The sequence below is a fragment of the Vicia villosa genome, unplaced genomic scaffold (genome assembly GCF_029867415.1).
Source record: "Vicia villosa cultivar HV-30 ecotype Madison, WI unplaced genomic scaffold, Vvil1.0 ctg.000025F_1_1, whole genome shotgun sequence".
NCBI classification, from domain to species: domain Eukaryota; kingdom Viridiplantae; phylum Streptophyta; class Magnoliopsida; order Fabales; family Fabaceae; genus Vicia; species Vicia villosa.
The window spans coordinates 795,670-819,096 of record NW_026704957.1 but is presented as its reverse complement, the minus strand read 5'-3'; the positions used below and the strand labels follow the sequence as shown (position 1 = coordinate 819,096).

General features: G+C 35.6%; 2 protein-coding genes and 1 pseudogene across 3 annotated transcripts; 1 reads left to right on the top strand and 2 right to left on the bottom strand.

Annotated features, from left to right (window-relative positions):
* Window positions 1-1,911: 1,911 nt before the first annotated feature.
* On the bottom strand, window positions 1,912-9,853 carry LOC131622209 (peroxisomal ATPase PEX6-like). Of its 2 annotated transcripts, XM_058893237.1 has the most exons (16): window positions 9,285-9,850; window positions 8,553-9,191; window positions 8,230-8,473; window positions 7,900-8,035; window positions 7,418-7,601; window positions 6,747-6,938; window positions 6,365-6,649; window positions 6,106-6,177; window positions 5,449-5,535; window positions 5,220-5,342; window positions 4,966-5,076; window positions 4,845-4,883; window positions 4,632-4,753; window positions 4,409-4,553; window positions 4,143-4,223; window positions 1,912-4,012 (listed from the first exon to the last, which is right to left on the bottom strand). In XM_058893237.1, the coding sequence occupies exons 1-16, from the start codon at window positions 9,501-9,503 to the stop codon at window positions 3,923-3,925; spliced, it is 2,769 nt and encodes a 922-aa protein (XP_058749220.1). In that variant the 5' UTR covers window positions 9,504-9,850; the 3' UTR covers window positions 1,912-3,922. The 2 variants fall into 2 exon arrangements, 1 of the variants encoding a protein (XP_058749220.1); XR_009289778.1 differs by lacking the exons at window positions 1,912-4,012; window positions 4,143-4,223 and having other exon boundaries at window positions 4,414-4,553; window positions 4,632-4,737; window positions 9,285-9,853.
* On the bottom strand, window positions 1,916-2,153 carry LOC131622244 (small nucleolar RNA U3; annotated as a pseudogene).
* Window positions 9,854-16,323: 6,470 nt separating the features above from the next.
* Window positions 16,324-16,798, top strand: LOC131622173 (uncharacterized). The gene is made up of 2 exons (XM_058893203.1): window positions 16,324-16,458; window positions 16,553-16,798. The coding sequence occupies exons 1-2, from the start codon at window positions 16,324-16,326 to the stop codon at window positions 16,796-16,798; spliced, it is 381 nt and encodes a 126-aa protein (XP_058749186.1).
* The last annotated feature ends 6,629 nt before the right edge of the window (window positions 16,799-23,427 follow it).

Sequence of the window (23,427 nt, the reverse complement as noted above, 5' to 3'; positions counted from 1 at the left end):
AACCCTAAAACTTATATATAAAGCATTACACGCCAATTTAAGGTGTCACCAACGATAATCCTTTATCAAAACATAACCATTTAGCAACACACAGTAGAAAATTAAAACATCATACAACATTTGTCATCAGACGCTCGCCATAACTTAGGCTCATTGCGACAGAATAATCAATAAAACACAACATTCAATTACTCATGTCATCACATACTCACCTTCACTTAGGGTATCACTGTAGAAGAATAATAAACCGATAATGAAACATACCAACCATCAACATTAGTCTCATAAAACATAACTTTTGTAAAGCAGATGAAATAGAGTTGTAATACTTAACTCTCAACAATCTCCAAACCATTCAACAAATAGAACTAAAGGCTCTCTGATTGTTGGCATGCATTTTGCTAAAACACTCTAAGGAAGATCATGTTGGAAGAGATGCTATATGACTTAGCATTCAGACATCAACATGTTGAACAAGATGTCATGACATCCTAGCTGCAGAAAGTTGATCTGGAAATTGGATCATGCTGTTTTATTTGCTTTAAGAATCTTTATTTCAGCTCAGAATATTCGGAGAAATATTTTAGCTGATATTTTTGCCAAGATGGTTTCAATCAGAAGATTTTCACGCTGTCTATTAATCGGAGACATTTTAGGAAAGATTGGATTGAAGACCTAATTTCTTGAAGAACAAGTAGCAGAATTTTGGCAGCCTCACTGCTGCGATTTGAAATCCATCCCAGAAAAGAATTATCTATATAAAGAAGGGCTGTAACCTAGTTTAAGGGGTGCAGTTACCGTGCATAGATAAAAATCTATGCATCATGCATAGATTATTATGGACCCTTGGATCAAATTCTAGACATCAATTATTATTATTCAATACTCAATACTCACCACTCAATACTCAATACTCAATACTCAATACTCAATACTCAATTTCCAATGACTTATGTAGGCTTATGCATGGTGCATAAGTAAATCCTTATGCATATTAGCCAAAGCCTAGTTTAAGTATGAAACTGGTAATATTTATTTTAGGATTTAGGAATCCTTATTTTCTGTGTTTAAGACTTTAAAGTAAGTATTCCAAAACCTAACTTTATATATATATATATATATATATATATATATATATATATATATATATATATATATATATATATATATATATATATATATATATATATATATATATATTGTTTATTATGATTAAAAAATACAATTGTTTATTTAATAGTGTTAAAGAATTTGTTATAATAAAAAAAAGATAGAAAAATATTTACTTTAATGATTAATTTTATATATTTAATTAAGTAATAAAAACTAAAAATATCAAAAGTTAATTGAATTAAAAAGAGAATATTATTATTTAAATATAATATAGTATAATAAAATATATTATGTAATTAGGAACGTGTGATTAAATAAATATTTATTGTATTTTAGTTAGGGAGCCCTTAGAAAATAGTTACACTAAGTTCAGGCATGGTAATAGTCTATATAATATTATTGAAATACCATGCAACAAAAATTGAATCATATGAACGTGGCAGCTTCCCTACCACACAAGTGTGTTGGATATTATGCATTGTTCACCCTTTTTACAGATTCCAGTAAAATCTACCATTTTTTTTTACTTTAGGTTCAAAAGAAGAAAGAACACAACAATGGAGACATGCATGTATTATCCGAGTGTTGTTGTGTGGAGCCAAGATCAAAGCATTTCGGTTCAAAAGCTGTTGTTGAAGGTCTAGTGAAGAAGGTAATAATACAGTTTGCTTTTTTCTTTCAAGTGATTTGTTGAAAAGTTTAGCAAAGTGATACATTTTGTTTGTTGTAAAATTCATGACAGTCAAAACTAAAATATGTTCAGTTGCAAAATTTTATGAAAGAAAAAAATAAAAAGGATTTGAGTCTGTCATATCACCGCACGACCACCCCGCACAGCTTGCACTGTCCGAGAACGATCATCTACAGCACAAGATGAAGTATCAGCTTGATAAGCATCAGCTTGATAAGCATCTCAGCCGTTAGTCACGCTCTGATCGTGCGGTCTCATTTCTTCATCCAGACTTGAGTTCCTGTCTCCTTTGAAATCAAGGATACAGTAGTACGAGCCTTTAGAACAGATCCTGTTCAAGTAAGGTCGTGCCAATATGTGTCTCCTCAGATTTATATAAACGTTTTGTTAAACTCCAAAACAAACGATGTGGGACTCTTTTGGTGTTTACACAAACGCCTAATATAATAATAGTATATTCTACTACCTGCCTGCCTCTAGGGGTGGAATTGAAACATGAGGTTCGGTCTGCATATCCACTCTTAACTATTTAGTTAGTTACCATGGTTTATAAAGGCATCACATGGCATGTTTGAAACAAGCAAACTTATTTCTCGCTATGCAGTCGATGGAGATCAACATTCCGTCGTCTCACTAATCGGATCACCATCTTTAGTTGGTTTACTTGCTGCTAATGCTTCAACATCTTATTCGTTACTACAAATGCAACACACTGACATTTATCTTTGGGCCTATTTTACAAATGCGGCTTATTAAGCTAACCAACATTACTCTCAAGTTAACTCGATCGTTTTATAGGCAGAGAAACAATGTATTCAACAACTTGTTAAATAGCAGTCCAAATTGCAGTACTTGATATCATAGCAAAATAATAAAAACTACGTAAAACTAGCTTCGAATATATAATAAATTAATACTATGATGCCGAGCATACTTTACACCAATGGAATTCTACTTGTTGTGAAGTTCAATTTGGTTGCCGATTATTGTGTATAGGAAACTGTTTTGGAAGATCTGATAGTGCTGAAGCAGCAGCAGCTGCTGACTGTGCTGAGGTCATGGATTTTGTGTGCTAAAATGGTGCATTTACATTTGCAGGATGTTGTGGTGTGCAGTATAATTGCATAGCTGCTCCACCATATTCAGAACCATAACAAACTGGTGAATATTTAGATTTTGAGGCAAATCCACCTGCTGTTGAAATTGATTGGAAGGTGTTTGAACAAAAGCAGGATTTGATGCCACTGAAGTTTTACAAACTCTTGGAGTCACCTCAAGTATAACACTTTGTGCCATTAGTGGCTTGCTTTCGTGTCAGCTATATTGCATATGCTTTGTGATTGTGTGGATCCAAGTCCAACTGGTACTGCACAAACTGAGTCACCTCAAGTACAACATTTTTTCCCACTGTAAAATACGCACAAGATGTTTTCAGTTTTCACCCTGAACTTCATGCGACTGTATCAGCTATTGTTATCCATTACAGATCTCAGAATATATCAGCTTGAACAACAGTATCAGCTATTGTTATCCATTACAGATCTCAGAATATATCGGCTTGAACAACAGTTTATTCAAATTTCACTTTCCAATAGGGCTATATTATCCGCTATTTAACAACTGAAACCTTAAAAAATTGATATGCTAACACCAATTCTATCTTTTTATCTTTTATAATACTGAATAAAAATTATCCAAGACAAACATTTTGTATACTTTTCTATACAAAATTCCCACCTTTACATTCATATTGTGCAATTGAAATAAATATGATGTATCATAATTTATTTTCCAAAAAATAGAGATGATAATTAGTTATGGGAAGCTGTTCATACATCTATTTTGGCTGTGCCTATTACATGGTTGGAAGCCTACTATATACAGAAAATCTGAAACACATTTCATGTAGTCCCTCATTTAAAGATCTTGATCAATTGTCCGATCTGGTAGATTACACAAGTTATATTCAGATTTGGAGAAGCTGAAATGTAAGTCGTCCAATCTTAATCTTTTGACCAAAATTGTTTGACTGCGTGCTACTGTGACTGTAAGAATTTCAGCCCCCTAGTATACTGGCAAAATTAATGGTTGATGATTGATTGTTTATCCGTCCAAAGCTCATTTAGAGGTGCCTTCAAATTGATCTCTAAGAAGCTCGTACTTCTTAAGCTCGGCCGTTGAGAGGGAAGGCTGAAGCTCTTCTAAGACCTGAAAATTACAGGAAATGCCAGTCACACAACTGCATACTAGAAAGCTCTTGGGATGGATAAGTTACTCTAGTGTTAGAGTTTAGGTGGATAAACAAAACTAACAATAAAAATTACAACTTGCAAGTTACCTGGACAAAATCATCATATTCAACAACAATAGAATTTGCTTCATTATCTGGGGTTGAGGAGTCTGGATCTGCATTCAAAACCTAGAACAAAACAATGAGGTTAAGTATACTCTCAATTCACACAATGACAGCTGCATAGATACAGGCTGCTATTTCCTCTTTGTAGTGAGAGTCCACTATCAAACTATACACAATAACAGGCCTACTATCAAACAAAACGCACACAAAAATAATTGCCGAGAACCAGTGATCCTGGCTGGACTTACTTTGCGTTTTGCAGCGCGGAACCAAGCATCTGCACACAAGGCATACATGTCTGCGCCGGTGAAGTTTGGTGGACATTTTTTTGCAATGGAGTAAAGTGAAACATCTTCATGCAATTTAAACTTTCTCGTAAGAGCTTTTAGTACCCTGAGAGAGATGTGCATAGTACCATTCTATCAACAATCGATACTCCTCGACAAAGGAAGCTAGAAAAACAGAACTTACCGCTCTCTGTAAGATGCATCAGAGTTAACGCCAACATATAGCAATTTATCAAAACGACCAGGGCGAAGAAGTGCTGGGTCTATCAAATCTGGTCTATTACTTGCACCTATAATAAATAGATCCTATTAAGCCATCAACAAAGAAAACACTTGTTAGAAGCAAAATACGAAAAAATATATTTTACTAAGACAAAATTGGAGGATATAAAAAAACCTGTGTTGAATCACTTAAGCCGTCAATTTCTGCAAGCATCTAATAAAGGGAAATACAATTTACATCAGGAAGTCCAAAGAAAATGTCTAAAACACCAGTCTTACTCAGAAAAGGAAATTACCTGCGAAACCACTCTATCCATAACACCCCCAGAATCTCCAGAAGCTCCCCGAGCTGGTGCAAGAGAGTCAAGCTCATCAAAGAAGATGACACACGGTCGGGCTGATCTGGCCTGGGAATTGTATTGAAGTATTACTTTATTAAAATGATTTCCTTATACTTTTTATTTAGTTCACAGAAAATTGAAACACCCATAGAACATTCAGTTGAACTTAAGAAAATGTTTAGAACAAAATAACCAAAATATTATTATACCTTCTGAAAAATGTCTCGAACATTTTTCTCAGACTCGCCTATGTACATGTTGATCAGTTCAGGACCCTTCACACTAAGAAAATTTAAGGAACACTCTGTAGCAACTGCTTTTGCTAATAATGTCTGACAATAAATAAATAAAAAGAAAATGGCACAAGAAAACTTCTGTAAGTAAAGGGTAAGAATTTTGCTGTAGAAGGTTATCATTTAAAGGTACTTTACAACTTACTTTTCCAGTTCCAGGAGGACCATACAAAAGAACACCAGACCGTTTGCGTAACCCAGATGCAAAAAGATCTTTATGCAAGAGAGGCAACTAAAATATGTAATAGAAAGTGAATTAGTTATTCATAAATTACAGAAAATAAATAGTATCTCCAGGATAGCATATGATTGAGTAAGATAAGTATTAAAATATAGAAAAATGGGACTGGAAAATAATTTGAATAAAGAAAAAGTGATATGATAAAGTATAATAATCTATGATTTAGTCTTGATAATATGGCAGAAACTGGATATTCAATCTCTTTTTAGAAGAAATTAGTCTCGAGTCCTTGTCAGCTTCCATGTTGAACTTTAGGAGTGAAGTTCATTCATATTTCAATTTTGACTCTCTAAAAACACTTTCTTTCTTATTTTATTTGCATTCTTCAATCTGAGTATACACTAAAATGCAATTCAACTCAGTCAGCTTATAAAATGTGACATTTATGAAATGTTGACCATGTAAACACCACAAGTTCCTTTTTACACCAAATATATTTTCAAGTTGACATGAGAAGCACTGTTTTATGCTATAGTAAGCACAACTTCCAAAGTTTGAAGTTGCACTTCCAAATAGGGGGAAAAGTAACAACCAATGAAGTTATGAATACAAGAAGCCCACCTGAACAGTATCCAGGATTGATTTTTTGACATCTTCAAGCCCACCAACATCGTCCCATTTTACATTTGGAACCTGCATTAAAATCCATACTTAAAAAAATCCATGCATTGAAGAACTTGTTCTCCCATAACTATAAGACATTACATGCTAATGTGTACAATTTTTATCAATAAAAACATGGTATATTAATCTTGATTTTAAACACCATTTAATAATACAAATGAGAAAAACATCACAAAATCCTGATTGCTTAATTTACCTTTGGAGTACCCAATGCTGACGCATTTCTTTTCTTTGATCGTTCCAAAGCATTCACCAAGTCTTCTTTCCCAGGTTTTCGAGCTGAAACTTCAGACTCGTTGTTGTCCTCTGTTACCTTTGAACTAAGAGAACTATCTGCACCTTCAGGTTCAACTTTGTCTGCTTCAGCATCGCTGCTGGGAAATAAGTTGGCACCAGCATCTGCAATTAAAGCACACATATCTCTGGGCATGAAACCAGATGTCTGTCCAACTAATTCTTTTACAAAACCCTCTAAATCAGTCTGAAAGAAGCAACAATGCAATTGTTTAAAATCAACAAAAGGTGTTGAATTTGTACGGAAGGTAAAAACACAAGAGGAGGTTCTACTCCATACTCACATTAGAGTGGAGTCCATAAATATTTTGCAGTGAATGCAATAGCATTTCTGCCCTTTGCTCTTCTGTCAAAGTCCCCATGTTTGTTTCATGGCTAAAGCAGCGTCTGATGGTTGAAGGTAGACCCTCTGAACTGTCAGCTGCAGCAATCAACAGGACCTGATGCCCGCTTGTCTTTTCAGAATTCTTGTCCACCTACACCAGCAAGCTGAAATAATAAATACCTTAACAAATCTAGTTAAAAACAAAAGGAAAACATAGGTGCTGTGCTGAGATTTTTCCAACCTCAATTTTTATTTACTACTTGACTGGCCTAATGAAAAAGACATACTGACATAAATATAGATTAGTGTATATGCATTAACATTCTAAGATCATAATTTTAAGGGGACACGTTTGCTTGAATCTCCACAGAGAAATTTCCCCAACTTATTTAGAATTCCCAATAGTTAATTCCTTTTCATTAACTTTTCTTTATTATAATAGAAAGGGCTATTATAGCTTAATATTATCTTACATGTTGGCTTCTTTTGATGTTCACTGGTTTTACTTTATTTGATTTACATTACAACAAGACATACCATTTGTGATATACAGAACAAAGAGTATAGAAAAATGTTATAGCTCGAACAATAGTGATAGCAATAGAAAATTTCAACTGAGTTAGATCTTACAAATTCGCCATTTGATTTCATCAGAGAATTACTATCATCATGTTCACCAACTGGCTCAGTGAATTTCCTAATAACTGATGCAACTTCAGATGCATTGCCTCTTTGATCATTTGGTGAAATCTCAGGTGAATGTGAATCTCGAAATACCTCAAAATGACGAAGAAGAAGTATTGTTGGCGAGTATCTGTAATAATATTATCCCATAAGAGCCTAGATGTTTGGAGAGAATAACAGATCCAAAATATTGAATATTTAAGCCCAACCAGATCATCAAATAAGCGGCTCAACTAAAGCCTGAAATCAAAAAAATGTTGTACGGAGAAAAACAACTAGGGAGAAAAAGGTGGATAAATGATTGAAACTATATGTTCCTGTCCGGATAGCTATCTATGTATGGTAATCCATGCCAGAAATAAAAATTGTGTGGGAACAAAGTTCTAGATATAATGTGTTCTTATCATTCCTAATATTTTAAATATTACCTTTGAGCAGTCTTGAAAGCTTGAGCTAGAGCAACAGATGCTCTATCGGAACCCATTAGATCGTGACAGTTATATTCGACCACATGCAGGCCCAGTCGACGAGCAACATATCTAACAACGGTCCTTTTCCCACAACCTGCAAAACAGGTTGTTCAGGAACATATGCACAATCAATGCAATTCAAACACACCATTAATTTGACATTTTCTAGCCACATAAATATTTCAAAAAACAGCAGCAGCAACAACTGAGGACATCAAATGGTATCCATTATGAATAGGAAAAGTACTGATTCCTTTAGAAAACATAGTCTAACAATATAAAACACACCTGCCAAGCCATATAATAACACTGAAACTCTAAACTTGGAAGAGAGTGCTGATGGACATAAAGTTGGTGCGAGTATTGAAGCCAAGATCTTCACTGTGTCTCTTTGCAAGGGCACGGGCCCTTCTGGTCCAGCAATTAACAAATCTGGAGGAAGGGCAGATGGGGAATTCCCTCCTAACACCAACGCAGTTAAGGTTTTATTGACACGGAGAACTGGTTCATCTGATGGTTCCATAGCAATGACCTGAAGATATAAGCTACACTCTAACAAAGAACCCGACACAATTTCATGAGGCTTAAAAATATAAAAGAGGTAAACATACCTTAAAACAGATACGGTTGTCATTTTGCTTTTGTGTGTTTTGGTTACAAGGAATGCAAATAGTGGAATTACAGTTCCAACTAATGCTAATTCCGAAAACATCTCCGCTTGACAAATATCTATCGACTTCAAAGTACTTCTGCAATGCCAAGTCAATCAGGTCTTGACGTTCTTTGGCTTCAACCTCTGAAGTTGGTTTAATGGAATCAAGGATACCACATTCTGGTATCTTCACAAAAGCAACCCTCAAAAGGGAGGCAAATCTCGGAGGTTGAGCGAGTGGCACCAACTCTATATTAATGACCGAATCCTCAATGCTTTTATCGGCATCCTCATCACCCACTTGACATTGAGATTTGAAATAAGACGATAAAGCATCTTGGCCATGGTGAATAACCGATTTCAAACATGAAATGTGCAAGTTAAGATTAAAGGCCAAAAGAGGAGACAAATAAGCAACTTCGCCATTTAACAAAGGGGCATTGAGAGGAAAATCACAAGAAGGAAAAACAAGCATTATTCTAGAAGAAACGGATAATGAGTGATCAATATCAAGGGTGTCAATGTCATTGCTAGGAGGGTCAAGAGCAATAGCCACTGCAATCCTCTGCGTGTTCATTTCAGCATTTTTTATCAAAACCTGAGCAAATTCACAATCAATAATATTAAGCTTTAACATATAAGTGAAGAGTAAATAATTAATTTAACAAACTCTAAATGACGAGAGAATTACCGGTGAACCAGAAGTGATGGAAAGTCTTTTGAGAAGAGAAGTGGATAGAGCAATGAGTGCAGAGTGATCAAGAGAAGGCAATTTGTTGGATAATCGGAGAATTCCAACCGGTAAATGCAAATTGGGGAATTCATTGATTGAAGAAGTTGAAGAGTTCAATAAGGAATTGATGACATTTTTGGTGGAACACAGAACCAGAGGCTTTCTTCTCTCCACCATTTTCTTCACTAGTTCCGTTTTTTATTGAAATTTAGTTTGATTTCATAGATATATTTACAGTATCTATATCTGTAATCGATGAAATTGTGACGGTGTGAACGAGGTAAGTTACTTGAAGTGAAAATTAATTTTTTTTTGAAATGGAGATGATGAGAAACACGGTAAGAAGATGAATTTGGGAGAGGAGTCGCGTGGCTGCCGGAAATGGAGTAGGATGGTGGAGCTAGGGTTTTCTGAAGATTGTGATTTTTACAGTCGAAGATGAAGAAGATGATGATGAGAACTTCTTCTGGGGGGACATTCATCCAACGGTCAGTATGGCTATGTCTAAAAATAATTACCCAAAAAATCAAGTTTTTGGTAAAATTACCTGGATGACCAGGTTTTGGGGTACCCCTACCCGTATGAGCCACCCGAGGTGGCGTATAAGTGAAAATGGCATGTACGTATGCGCCACACAGGTGGCGCTAATGTAGACTTTGTACTACCAAGCCACCCAAGGTGGCGCCTTAGTGGTCAGTAATTTTTTTTTTTAATTTTTTTTTTGTTTTTTTTTAGTGTTTTATTTTGTTTATTTTTTTTAGTTTTGTTTTAGTGTTATTTATTTTTTTTATTTTTTTAGTTTTGTTTTAGTGTTATTTATTTTTTTATTTTTTTATTTTGTTCATGTATTTTTCTCTGTAGTTAAACCGCCGATTAAAAAAGATGTTAATTGAAAATATTCATTAATTAAAACTTACATGGAAAGTTACTAACAGAAATCAACAAAACTAAAACATCTAAGAAATTACAACGGTTAAAACAATGTCATCTGTATCACGCATAATTCTAGGAGCATAAATTTTAAGTGCGGATAAGAATCGTGGAAGTTGTTTGTACGAATCCTCCCAAATTAGAGTATTTTTGTATATTTTGTATTCCCGCAAAAAAAATTTAATCATATATTCTTGTATTTCCGTTTTTATAATTTAATATAGTATATTTATTTTTAATTATTCCCAAAAAAATATATATAAATAAAAAATATAAATAACAAAAAAGATTTACAAATTAAACCACAAAAAAAAAACATAAAAAAATATAAATAAAAAATTAAAAAAAAAATTACAAATTAAACCAAAAAAAAAAAAGGAAAATCACCACATTGGCGCCACCCAATGTGGCTTGGTAGTACAAAATCTACATTTGTGCCACCTGGGGTGGCGCATACGTACAGACCATTTTCACTTATACGCCACCTCGGGTGGCTCATATAGGTAGGGGTACCCCCAAATCTGGTCATTCAGGTAATTTTACCCAAAATCTGATTTTTTGGGTAATTTTTTTTTTAAACTTGATTATTTCAAAAAAAAATTCAGATTTTGAAGCGGATGATTCAAAGGACGGTTGCGCAAAATTAAAACTTAATCATATTTTACATAATTTGCTATAAGGGACTCCTATGGATGAAAAGAAAAGATAATACTTAACCTTTTTTTTTTTAGTCAGATCCCAAAAATATTTTATTCACCCAAATTTAAATTTAATAAGGATAAATTACACTCACTTTCAATTAAATTTGATACTCTCTATAATGTAAAATTATATACTAAATTATACATTAATTTAGAGGTAACAAAACAGATCTGATTTGTTTGATACGTTCGTTAATCGTTTTGTTCACACTTTAATGTGAGGGGAGTCAAGAGTTTAGATTTGTATTCCCTAATGTGTCTGTCATGCTCCACCACATTTTTTTAGGTCTTTTGCGGGCAAAGACATTAACATAAATTTTGTATTTTTAAATTTAAAAGTTGTAGTGCATGCGGATCCGCTCTACCCCGCCTTCACTTTTAATACGGGGAAGGACAAAGTTTTATGCCCGCACCCTTGACTATGTTGCCCTGTCCCGCTCTGTTTTTTGCAGGCTTTTGTTGGGCGGGCCTAAACGGGACAGGCATGCCCGTTTGCCACCCTTACACTAACATCCTTTAAATAGGGATGTAAATGGATATCCATGAAGACGAATAGTATGATATTTGTGTCGCCCCGTTGGATAAATATGATATTCATATTCGTTCCATATTCGTGCGGATATCCACTAAATGGGTAATCTACGGGTTTTAAAGTATCCGCGGATATTTACAAATATTCATGGACAGCACTATTTTTCTAAAATTATGTTTTGAAAAAAATATGTTCAGCTTCTTTTTAAGACACAAGACGTTATTATCATATAACATGATCCAAAGCTCTCTTATTTTAACAACAAAATTTCGTCACATTAATTTCCTTCATTTTCACCAAAGCATATTATCCATACATTTAAATTTTTTTTAAAAAAATAATGATATTGTGATTGTGAGTTATGGTGGAAGAGTGGACAGAGGAGTAGAAAGAATGACAATGGTTGGACGGGGAAAAAGCGGTATTGGTTAGTTGGACGGTGAAATTGTTGAAGTGACGTATGGAGTATAGAAGAAGCTTAAATATGAAATGACCAATATATGCGAGGAGACTAGTTGTTTAGCTTTTTAGAAGATGAAAAGATAGAGTATAATAAACTAATAATATTTAGATAATTTTTGTAATTTATTAATGGATACAGATATCTGCGGGCACGAATAACATTAAACTCGTATCCATATTAATAAACGGGTATTTAAATATCCATTTATTTTTTAGCGGATATCTATTAAACTATTCACCTCGTACGTGTGACAAATTTTATTCGTAGATATCCGCGGGTAAGGATATTTTTGCCATCCCCACCTCTAAACACACATGGGCTAAAGTTTCAATTCTTGAACTTGAGATAAATGCTACAATGCGAGATCTTAAAGAGGTGGTGTGTGTGTGTGTGTGTCGATTACTCGTGTTTAAATAAGGCATGCCCTAAATACTCGTATTCACTTCCAAAAATCGATAAGCTTGTTGACATCTCATTTGGATTCAAGCCATTATCCTTTATGGGTGCATACTCCGGGTATAATCAGATGCTAATAGACCCTTTCAACTGTAGCAAGACGACCTTCATAACAAATGAAGGGAATTTTAGCTACAATGTCATTTCATTTGGTTTAAAAAATGTTAGGGCAACATACAAGAGAATGATGGACAAGGTCTTTATAATGCATATAGGGGATATGATGGAGATTTAAATGGATCGCATGATCGTCAAATCTAAAGAATAAAAAGACCAAGCAGCCATGTGGAATATATATTTGGCAAATTTACAGAATAAGGGATGTATTTAAATCTTGAGAAATGATCCTTCAGATTAAGGTCTATGAAGTTCTTACTCTATTATATCACATAAATAGGGGATCCAAAAGTTGAATGGCATGTAAATCTCCTTATCTCGATTTATTTCTAGATCACCACATCACGTGCTACCATTTTACAAACTCTTAAAGAATGAAGTGATGTTTGAATGGACCGTTGAATGCGACATGGTATTCACAAAAATTAAAGAGGTATTGTCACTATCGTTTGTCCTTGTCGGCCTAAGGTAAAGCCAACCTCTTTTCGTCTACCTCTCTGTTTCCTCCGAAGTAATGGGAGCCATCTTTTTAAGCGAAAGTGACTCCTCACAAGACCTAGTTTATTCCATTCTGGAGGTTTTGTAAGGGCCTGAAGTATGTTACCAGAAGGTAGAAAAAATTTCCTTGACGCTCGTAATGATAGCTAGAAAACAAAGACGTTGTTTCCTCCCCTATACTATAGTGGTGAGAACCGACTATCCCATCACACAAATACTTTATAAGTGGATATATCAAGAAAATGATGACATGGGCGGTGGAACTATCAAAGTTTGATTTCTCTTATAAACCAAGAATAGCGCTCAATGCTCAAGTGTTCGCACACTTTGTGGCAAAGACCACCACTAAGAAATCAAATGTTTCAACCAGATGGGTTATGCTTGTAGGCGAATCATCTAATACAAAAGGGAAATGGTGCATGCCTCCTTCTCAAAAATGGACACGGTCTCTGGCTTTAGGTTTCCATAAGGTTTGAATTCTCCACCTCAAACAAATTGGTTGAATATGAAACATGCTTGGCCGACTTACGATTAATGTGTGAGATGAGGGGTTGAAGTAGTAATAATCATATTAGATTTGCAATTAGTCACATTGTAGGTTTGAGGCGAATACCATGCCAGAGACAACATCATACAACAATATTTAGGAATTGTAGAGTCCATCATGGAAAAATTCAAAGAGGCATGGATTCATCACATCCCAAGAGAAGATAATGGTCAAGCGGACCTCGTGTTAAAGTTAGTAAGCTTCAAAGCACGAGCCAACAGTAAAAGATCATACATGAAATGTTAACAAATCCAAGTATAAATGACGAAACCAACATTGTGGAAAAAGAATAGTCGACCTCAATCTAGATGATATGAATAATAAAGTACATAACAACCAGAAAACTCCTGGAGGATCAAAAAGAAGTTTAAAAGATCAAAATAAAGGTATGCTCATATTCATTGTTGATAGGATAACTTTATACGAGAGGCTTCACTAATACTTTGCTAAAATGTCTAACAAAAGATAGGGAAAAAGGCATTAGAAAAATTCACGAAGGATTGACAGTCTAACACCTATGAGGACTCGCCTTAGCAAAAGTGGCCTTCAAGGTTGGATATGTTTTTCTAACCATGAGGGAAGATTCCCGATTACACGTATATAAATACGATAAGTACCAAAGATATGGTGACATACATCTTTTCCCTCCGGCAGAGATGAGCAACTTATCTTCTTTTTTTCTGCCTTATCTATGGTGTGTAATGAGCATATTAGGCATTTTCCATTAGCACTAGGACAACTTGAGTTTTTGGTCATGGTCGTCGACTATTTTACAAAATAGATCTAAGCGGATCCATTAGAAAAAATCAAGGGCTGCAACATATCACTCTTTTTCAAAAGAAGTACACTTATTTGGTTCGGCATCCCGTAGGCAGTGGTGACCGACAACAACACACAATTCATATATAAAAACGCCCATAAACTAACGATTAGGCTAAATCGGCAAACATGTCTTGCTAAGGGGATTGCATAGGAGATCGAATAATTTCAAATGAAATTAGGCAGAGGAACTCCCACGCATTTTATGGGCTTACTGTACCACATCACATGATTCGATGAAGGAAACACCATTTTGGATCACCTACGGATCTGAAGTAATAATTCTTACAGAAATAAGAGAACTTAGTTAGAGAACTTCTCACTGACCCCCTGATAGGTCAACAAAGAAAACTCCAGAGAATACCTATACCTCTTAGAAGAGCAAAGAGATTATGTCATCCTAAATGAGGGTGTGGTGAAGCAAAAAAAAAAACGACACCCAAGTATAACAAGGAAGACTTACCCAAATTTTTTACCCCAGGAGATGTTGTCCCAAGAAAATCAGACGTCAACTGCATAAATGCTTTGGAAGGAAAACTAACATCCAATTGGGAGGGACCTTACCAAGTCATTTCTAGTACGGGGAAATATGTCTACATTCTAAAAACCTTATTCAAAGATGTGACACCCCATGCATGGAATGCGAAAAAACTCAAATGATTTTATAATTAATCAAAGATCATACATTATAATACTCACAATCAAATATACAAGGTTCATTAGTCAAAATGTATTTTTCCTTCATTTCCATTTTCCTTACTATATCAAAGAAAAAAAAGAAAAAGACAATGTTTCACAAAGAAATAATGATGAAGGTTGAAAGCCACCACAATGGCAAATTATAGAGTCTCGCACAAATGGTTAGCCGCCACTAGAAAGAAAGGCTTATTCACAAACAATTTACCCTTCCAAGATTTTTTTAACCAGGAAGGGGTATGACAGAGGAATCCTCAGTCAGGAACAAAGAAAGGCTTATTCACAAACAATTTACCCTTCCAAGATTTTTTTAACCAGGAAGGGGTATAACAGAGGAATCCTCAATCAGGAATGCCCATGCGGGTAGATAAGTGAATTTTAGACAAATAATGGATGTAGTCAATTTATTTCAGTGACCACCTACATCAATTATCCATGTTATAACAAAAGGTCAGGACTAAATTTCCACATCGACATAAAGAGAAATAAAAAAATCAATCATCGAGGGTGTCGACCCGATTTCCATTAATGATCCACTTATCTAAACATATCCATTCAAGGTTGACATTAACAACAAGGTTAAGAAAAATAATTTGTTTGATTGCTTTGTCATATCCTTGCTTGACCGAAGCATCAACTCATCAATTCAGTGAAAGCAACTTCAGTGAAAGCCTCAAACAATTTGGAAGAATGTTTGAAGTGAATTAAACCAAATGAAAGAAGAAAGTAAAATTGAAGGAAGCAACCTTACACGCTTTCCACTCTCTCTAAAGCTATTGTCACTTTACAAATTAAAAATAAGGCTTAAATGCACTTTTAGTCCCCCTATTTTGGTGTTTTTAACTTTTTAGTCCCCAAACTAAAAAAGCCAAGTTTCAGGTCCCCCATTTTAATTTTTGATGAATATTTGAAGGTCCCCCATCACTTAAGTGCAATTTTAATGACATGGCAAGTAATATTTGGTCCAGTCACTTGCCACATCACTATTTTTATTTTAATTTCATTTTTTAATTATTAACTTAATATTTAATATTTTCATAAAAGATTTAATGTTATTATTATATGGATTAAATTGAACCCTTAATATTGGGTTGTCTTCTTCGTTCTCCATCCTTCAACGCAGAACTAGGGCAAAAGCCAAATCTTCATCCTTCAACGCAGGAAGTCTTCTTCTTCAATTTGAGTCTTCGCCTTCTCTTCTTGTTTCGTTTCGTTTTTCAGAGATGTCTCAATGCACGATGGCGAGTAGTATCGGGGCTACACGTTCATGTGAGTTTCGAAGCCAGTGCAGGTGTGGGCTTGAAGCTCCATTGATGACCTCATGGACTGATTCGAACCCAGGCAGACGTTTTTTTGGGTGTGGGATGTACAAGGTAACGTTACTTTCACTGTAACTGATAGTGTACAGTTTCACCTCATGTGTAGCAGCAAAATTAATTTGTGATTCTTTATATGTTTGGTTTGCAGGTACAGGGGCGTAAAAGGTGTAGCCACTTTGTTTGGTACGACGATGAACTCTCATCAAGGGCCAAGGAAATTATCTACTCCCTGCAGAAAAAATTGGAGCATGAAAGGGCTAGATTGGATGAAGCTAATACAAAAGTAGCAGAAATGAAGACGAAGTTGAATGCAATGAACTTATTGATGAAATTCTCAGTTTCCATGACATTAGTTATGGCAGTAGGACTTGTGATGCTTAATGTAATGAAGTAGGGTTTATGTGATTTTAGGGCATTTGTGTTGTTAGTTCATTTTCTTTGTAGCCTTGTTCTTTGATGTCAATTGTAATGGATGTTGCCCCATTTGAAATCTAATGTAAACTTGTGTTTTGAATTGAATTGACAGCACCCTTAGTCTTGCCATAACATTCTGATATATAATTGAATTGGAAACTGAGAAATTCTGATATAGTTGGCTTGTATCATATAGTTGATTTGAAATTGTAAAATTCTGATATAGTTGGCTTGTATCATATAGTTGGCTTGTATCATATAGTTGGCTTGTATCATATAATTGAATTGACAGCATATGAACACAAAGTAAACAGATCTTGCCATAACATTAAACAATACATTGTTCTAACTTGTTCATGACAATAAACATTAAACATTGTTCTAACTTGTTCATAACAGATCTTGCCAAATAAATAACAGGATAGCTTAACAAAATAGACATAGCAAACACTTGTTCATGAACTTTTCAAAAAAGCTTAATCAAAATAAACATTACATAAAGGATAATCCTATAACTATTCTTGAGTAGGCTGTGTGGCAGGTGGTCCTTGTGATGATGAAGCAATGTCAGGTTCATTTGTCTTAGCCTTAGTAGCACCCTTAGTCTTTGCCTTAGCTTTAGCAGCACCCTTACCCTTAGCAGCACCCTTAGAAGCTCCCTTTGTCTTAGCAGCACCCTTAGAAGCTCCCTTTGTCTTAGAAGCACCCTTAGTCTTTGCCTTTTTGTTCCCACCAACAGGTATGGATCTATCTGCAGCTCTTTTACCCTTGCAACTTCTAATGTTATGTCCAACAGCTCCACATTTCCTACATGAGACTGTTGACAAAGTCCTTGGCAGCACATTAGGGTTTCTTGGCTCATCATTTGACTTGTTCCTCATCTTTTTTGGGCGCCCAATAGCTCTTCTCATCAAGGGTGGGTTGACTGTAACTACTCCATCAATAACAGGCCACAATTGTGGTCCATTAGTTGGATAAATTATGTTGCCATAACACTCCAAATATTTAGCAGTCCTACAAATAACAGCCATAACAATTTATTAACATCAAACATTTAAATCTTAGCAGTCATATATATACAAATTACATATATCTCTTACTTGTAATAATCATCAACATACTCTTCAGGAGATTTCTTCATTTGCCACATACATGAGATTGCATGGCTGCAAGGAATACCATTCAACATCCATTTCCTGCATGAACATGTCCTGTCTTTGAGATTGATACAGAAAGTTTCCATCCCATTAGTAACTCCAAATATTGCCATGTCATCATCACCATGCCATGTAGGAGTCCAGCCATGAGCATTCTTCTTGTTCTTTTCAACAATAACTTGGATATTAGGGCATATCACTCCATTGTACTTTTGCATCATTTCCTTGTGACTTGTAATCCTCTTGGTGATGTAATGTTTAATCCCCTCTAACAAGCTTATAATGGGCTTGTCCCTATGTTCCAAAATAGCCCTATTAAATGCCTCACACCAATTATTAACCTGAAGATCACACTTAACATGTGTCTTGTAGTGTGACCTAGACCAAAATCTTGCAGGTATTTCATTAATATCTTTCCAAGCATCTTCATTCAAGGCTTTAAGCCTAATCATTGCTCTCTCCCATTCTGGAATGGTAGTAGCCCTTGCTGCACTCCAAAAGACCTCCTTCAAAACTAAACCTGAAAATTTCTTCTTCCAATTTCCATATAAATGTTTTACACACAACCTCTGCTCAACATGTTCACTTACTCCTTGGACAGCTGGTACAAGTCCCTGAAAAACCATAAACCAAAATCCACAATTAATAGACCACAGTTAACATAACTTAAATATATGTGCATAAAACCATTTACCTTTTGTTGATCTGAGATAAAGGCATATGACACATTGTTCACTGATTGCAAGTCTTCTAAGAGAAGATTTATAAACCATTCCCATGAATCCTTGGTCTCAGCCTCTACAACAGCATATGCAATGGGAAATATTTGGTTATTCCCATCACTCCCAACAGCTGCCATCAGTTGTCCACCATAGTCACCTTTCAAAAAGCATGCATCCAGACCTATTAAAGGTCTACAGAATTTTGCAAAAGCAGTTTTACATGCATTCAAACATACATATACTCTTTCAAATACAGGCCCATTACTTGAATCACTACATGTTAAGTGCCAAAATGTAGTTATTTTGTGTTTGTAAATAGTGGCACTTATCGATACTTTTTGTTAATATCGTTCGAATAATACTCTGTTTTGTGCATAAATACGTATACTTTGTGAATAGATATATTTTCATACACTTTTATACTTTTTGATAGTTTTCTACTCTTTTTGTAGGTATTCTTGCGTATTTGGAGCATGAGCAATAAAGTGTCGAAGACACGGCTTCAAACGCGCGATTTTGAGCGGCGGAATCAATTCATTCGGCGAATAAAGCTCAAAATCAAAGAATAATAAATCACCAATTTGGTGGATATGTTGTCATTGTTAGATAGGAAATTGAATAAGCTTTCCAACGCTTCGAACCGGGCGCAAATCGGAGTTACGGTTCTCAAGTTACGCCATTTTTACTAAAAGCTGATTTTTCAACTCAGCGAGTTGGGCGCGATGCGCGCTCCTGCGCGCGACGCGCGCTGTACCAGATCCAGAATTGTATAAATAGGCGGAAATCAGATATTTTAGGGCATGGTTGGATATTTTAGAGCTCCAAACCATCCAATAGCATTTTTTGAGTGGAAAGATGCTAGAAAACACATTGGAGCTGTCAAATGGATGATCTGAGGTTGAATCCTTCATCAATCGGAGCCGACAAACCGTGAGATTTTTGGGTTTTTCTTCTTTTCTTCTCTTTGTGGTTTCATTTGTGGGTTTTGTATATATATACTTTGATCTCATGTATATTTGTCGCCCATGGTGTTGTATAAAGTTGCTTTACAATATAAACTTGTTGTTTTTCCTGATTTTTTACATCTTGATGTTTGGGTTATGTTTGGTGGGTTGTTTTGCATCTTGATGTTAGGGGTTTGTGTTGTTGTAGAAATAGACCTCACAAATCTTGATTAGGAGAGATAATCATTAGCTTCTTGATTGTAGAGATAGATGAAGAGTTAATGTTCACTTTGTGTTGGTTCGTAATGCTACCCGGGTTGTTTGATTGGTGGAGAGATCGTCGATCGAGCAATACGGTAAGTTACCGTATGTTTCGTTGGTGGAGAAATCGTCAACTAAGCATACGATAGAACTCGTGGCGGTGTTTGGACACGAATGCCGACAACGGGCAACACGTGAATGGTTTAAGGAGTATAGTAAACTGAGTGCAACTGGTCGATAAGTTTAAGTTTGTGAAGAGTAGATTATATGCAATACTTGATAGTTTCTTCTATTTGAAGAATGTATTCTTTTTGTGTTGATATTTACTTTTCCATTTCATTATTTAAATTCATTCAAAACCAAACTCATAACTAAGAATCCGTCGAACGGCAATTCGGTATCACCGATCTCTGTGGACACGATAAATTCCCGGATAAATATTTCCAAAACTTTTGTTGCTTGCCGCTTTACCGCTCCAACACTACACTTTAAAATAACATTGCTATTGGGGTTAGAATTCAAGAGTTCTTGTGCATAGCTCCTAAGATGTGTGAACTGATCCCTCCCAGCACCTTGTAACAATTCCATAGCTTTTCTCTTAGCTCTATATGCCTGGTCAGTTGACAGCTTCACACCCCATCTTTCAATTGAGATAGCTATTAACCCTGCTGGTTTCATATTAGGAGTATGCCTAAGAATGTGGACAAACTGCTTTGCCAACCACCCAGTCTTTGATTGCCTATTATAAGCAGTCCTAGCACAAACATGTTCTTCATATAAGGAGGTGATTTGCCAAAATTGATTTCCAGCCCTCTTACTAAATCTCAAGTGATAATTGCAGCCTTCTTCACAATTGACCACCATCCTTTTTGCATCATTTTTTTTGAAGTACACATTTTTATTGTTAACCATTGCATACTCCTTGACAGCATCCTTAATGATATCCTTATTGTTAAACACCAGCCCTAACTTGAACCCTTTATCTCCACAACTTTGAAAATTTGGAAAATGTTCATACTCTTCTTCATCTTCACTACCAGGTGGAGTGTATAGCTGATCTGAGTCCTCATCCACAACATTCTCAGTTGGCATTGATGATGTATTTGTAGGTAACACTGTAGTCCAATCCACTTCTATAGACTCTTCATCAGTATCAGGTGCCCAGTCATCATCATCTGTACTACCAAACATATTGTTTTCATCATCATTCATTTTATCACCCTCACCAACAGCATTGTCCTCTACACCATCACCACCCTCACCATCAGCATTTGCCTCTACACCTTCATCACCATGACCACCAACATTGTCCTCTACACCATCACCACCCTCACCATCAGCATTTGCCTCTACACCTTTATCACCCTCACCACCAGCATTGTCCTCTACACCATCACCACCCTCACCATCAACATTTGCCTCTACTCCAACATCACCCTCACCACCAGCATTAGCACCTTTAGTATTTTCCACTCCTACATTGGTACCATCCACATCCATTTCTACACCCTCATCAACTATTTCAGGAATATCAATGCCATGCTCGACATATATATTCACAACATCAAATCCTTCAACATCCTTGATAAACCTTAGTACATCCCTGTCATTTTATATAGCTGTCAGACCCCTGGCAAAACTGAACCTAGGGTTCACATACCAAATACACTTCAAACTGTTATATCCCACCTCATGAATCAATTTCTCTAGTTCTATGTAGGATATATAATCAACATCCCATGCCCAATTCAATTCTGTAACTGTCCCATCTAGGTACCATTTAACAGGACTGTGCACAAGGGAACCACGATGGTGAATCCTTACCCTAATTCTTTGGGCAACAGCTGGCCTGAATAGGACAAATTTTAGGGTTAGGTTTTTACATTAAACAACATTTCATTTTCATTCGTAGGGACCACAATCAATACATATAAAATTAGGGTTTCTAATACCTGGGACCACAGACAATATAAAACACATTGGGACCACAGACAAAGATGTTCAGATACGTACCTGAAGCAAAACTTTGCATCTTCTTTCAACTTTGATGAAAGTGGAACTGGGAACTCTTCTGACATTGCAACGAAGTTGGATGCACAATGGATATGAACAAGGTTGAGCAGAAGTTACGCGAACGGAGATGAACAAGGATGAACAAGGTTGAAGAAGAATGAGAATGAAAATGAAATGAGGAAGACGAGGATAAACCCAGAATGCTTAAGTATGTAAAGGTTCAATTTAATCCATATAATAATAACATTAAATCTTTTATGAAAATATTAAATATTAAGTTAATAATTAAAAAATGAAATTAAAATAAAAATAGTGATGTGGCAAGTGACTGGACCAAATATTACTTGCCATGTCATTAAAATTGCACTTAAGTGATGGGGGACCTTCAAATATTCATCAAAAATTAAAATGGGGGACCTGAAACTTGGCTTTTTTAGTTTGGGGACCAAAAAGTTAAAAACACCAAAATAGGGGGACTAAAAGTGCATTTAAGCCTAAAAATAAAAACTTCAAAGGCAGTTGTAGAGAGTGTCGAAAGCAGTTTCAAAGGGTGAAGAAAGCGGTAACAGAGAGCGGTGAAAATAGTTGAAGAGAACAATGAAGCAACAACAGAAGAAAGGAAAGAAGATGGATAAGACTCCAACAAAACTGCTTTTAAACCTTTAGCTACAGCAAGTGTCGCAAATTCAGACTCAGTTCCACCAAATTAGGCTTGGAGGGCAACTATTCCTACTTGGGTTAAGGTAGGAATAAAGCCGACCCATTAGCTTAACGAGTTATATGCTAAAATCATATATGGTCCTACTCAGTCTCGGGATCCAAGTTGGATCCAATGAGAAGGAGCCCATTCAACCATTAAGCCCAAAAGGTATAAATATTACGACAAGAATAATGTCATGATAATGATGACTTAAGGAAAAATATCTATTTCGATATTAGTTGCTAAGCATAAGGTTCTTAGACCTATGGAGCATGCATGGATCTATCCTAGAAAGCACTTGATCCAGACAGGGAATCAAGGCAGAACCATCAAATAGCAAAACGAATTATATATTGACATGTTGGTCTGGACAGTGTGATTGGAGCTGAGGGCAAAGGTCTTCTGAAACTCTAATAAGACCCCTATATAAGTGATCACATATGTAAGATCAAAGTACACATTCTTAAAAACATAAGCACATTACTCCTTACCTTATTCATTCAATGCCTTAAGCTGTAGAGTGATTTGCAAGTATCAACCCATTTCTCCTCCAATCTAGAAAGGAACTCTCAAAGACAAATCATTACAAGACATTGTCCTATTATTAGTTTCCAACTCAATGTTGGGAGGTTTTCCAATCCACCAAATCACCAAACCAAAAAATAAATATAACATATTCCCTTGCTGAAATGTCAAGAGACAAAATCCAATGGTCTCTTCATTTTCTATGATGAACCATTTACCCCTGGCCAAAAACTAACACGGGAAAATGACCTCATGGTAATGTAATTAGATGACATGACTGTTCAGCA